The 1083-nt window shown below is 33.4% G+C and overlaps 1 protein-coding gene across 1 annotated transcript in view; it reads right to left on the reverse strand.

Moving 5' to 3' along the window:
- The window catches only part of DNAH11 (dynein axonemal heavy chain 11), a 307848-nt gene that overhangs the window by 206721 nt on the left and 100044 nt on the right, over nucleotides 1–1083 (reverse strand). Inside the window, exon 30 of the mRNA XM_019651988.1 lies at nucleotides 352–512. Within this exon, the coding sequence (XP_019507533.1) occupies nucleotides 352–512 (161 nt within the window). The remainder of the gene's footprint in view (nucleotides 1–351; nucleotides 513–1083) is intronic.

A 1083-nucleotide genomic window follows, 5' to 3' on the forward strand; every position in this document is an offset into this window, starting at 1 on the left:
GGCCCTGGTTACAAATCTTGACATCAGGATGTTAGCCATGGATAACCAGAGAGAATAGATTTAGTGATCAAAGGTGCTGCCTTGAGCCATATTAATCTGATCATGATTTCATGATTTGTATACTGTACAGCGTCTGTCATTCTGCTTCTCTAATTTTGTTCTATTTTACTTATTTCTAAGTAAAATCAACGTTCACTATGTTACTTAATTTATTCATTTACACACTTTCATACAGTTTCCCAATTTGTTCACCATTTTCTCTCATTCCTTTCTTTTTAATCTCCCACATCTTTACGCATGCCTGGGCACTTTTTTAGCTTTTTTGGTCCCATTTAATTCAAACATTTTTACCTGTCTGTTAGAGGAGTGATCACTAGCCGAGGACTGTTTCCTAAATATTCATAGAAATACTGGAACTGAGCATCACAAATATTAACAAAGCAGTGTTTCTGAGTGTCCTCCCACCGATGACGGAGTTGAGATAGCCAAGCAAAAGCTTGGGGACTGACAACCTAAAAACATTAGATGACCATTACACACAGGACACAGGTAGTTTTGAGACAACAAGCTTAATATATTAATCTAATCAGCTCGATTGATTCACATTTTATTTCTAAAATCTCAGAAAAGGGAAATCTTTTGCTTGCTACTACACATTGTACTTGCATGCAAATGACTAAATACTTAGTAAGAAATAATATGTGTAATTAAAGTCTTCATTTGAAGAAGGCTTTTACTGTAAAACAATACCAATTTGTTCAGGCAATGCCGTTTCCCCTTTTATGAATCACCCCAGGTGATCTGATCACTTTTGTAACATTATACTCATATTGCCGAAATCAGATGAAAAATACACTCTATTAAAATGGCACATAATCCATAATTTCTGAATGTCAGAATTAAACTACACTTTCAATAAAGTCCATTCTAAAACCAGTCTGTTTTAGTACAGAAATTTCCCAGTTTTTTATTAAATCAAATAATAGTATTTTTCATTATATTCTTTCCAATCTTACTCAATCCTATCCATTCTTCTTCCAGTTTGAAAAAAATAAATCCAATCTCTTTCAAGATGCATGTAAT

This window comes from Hipposideros armiger, unplaced genomic scaffold, assembly GCF_001890085.2.
Source record: "Hipposideros armiger isolate ML-2016 unplaced genomic scaffold, ASM189008v1 scaffold_171, whole genome shotgun sequence".
Lineage (NCBI taxonomy): Eukaryota > Metazoa > Chordata > Mammalia > Chiroptera > Hipposideridae > Hipposideros > Hipposideros armiger.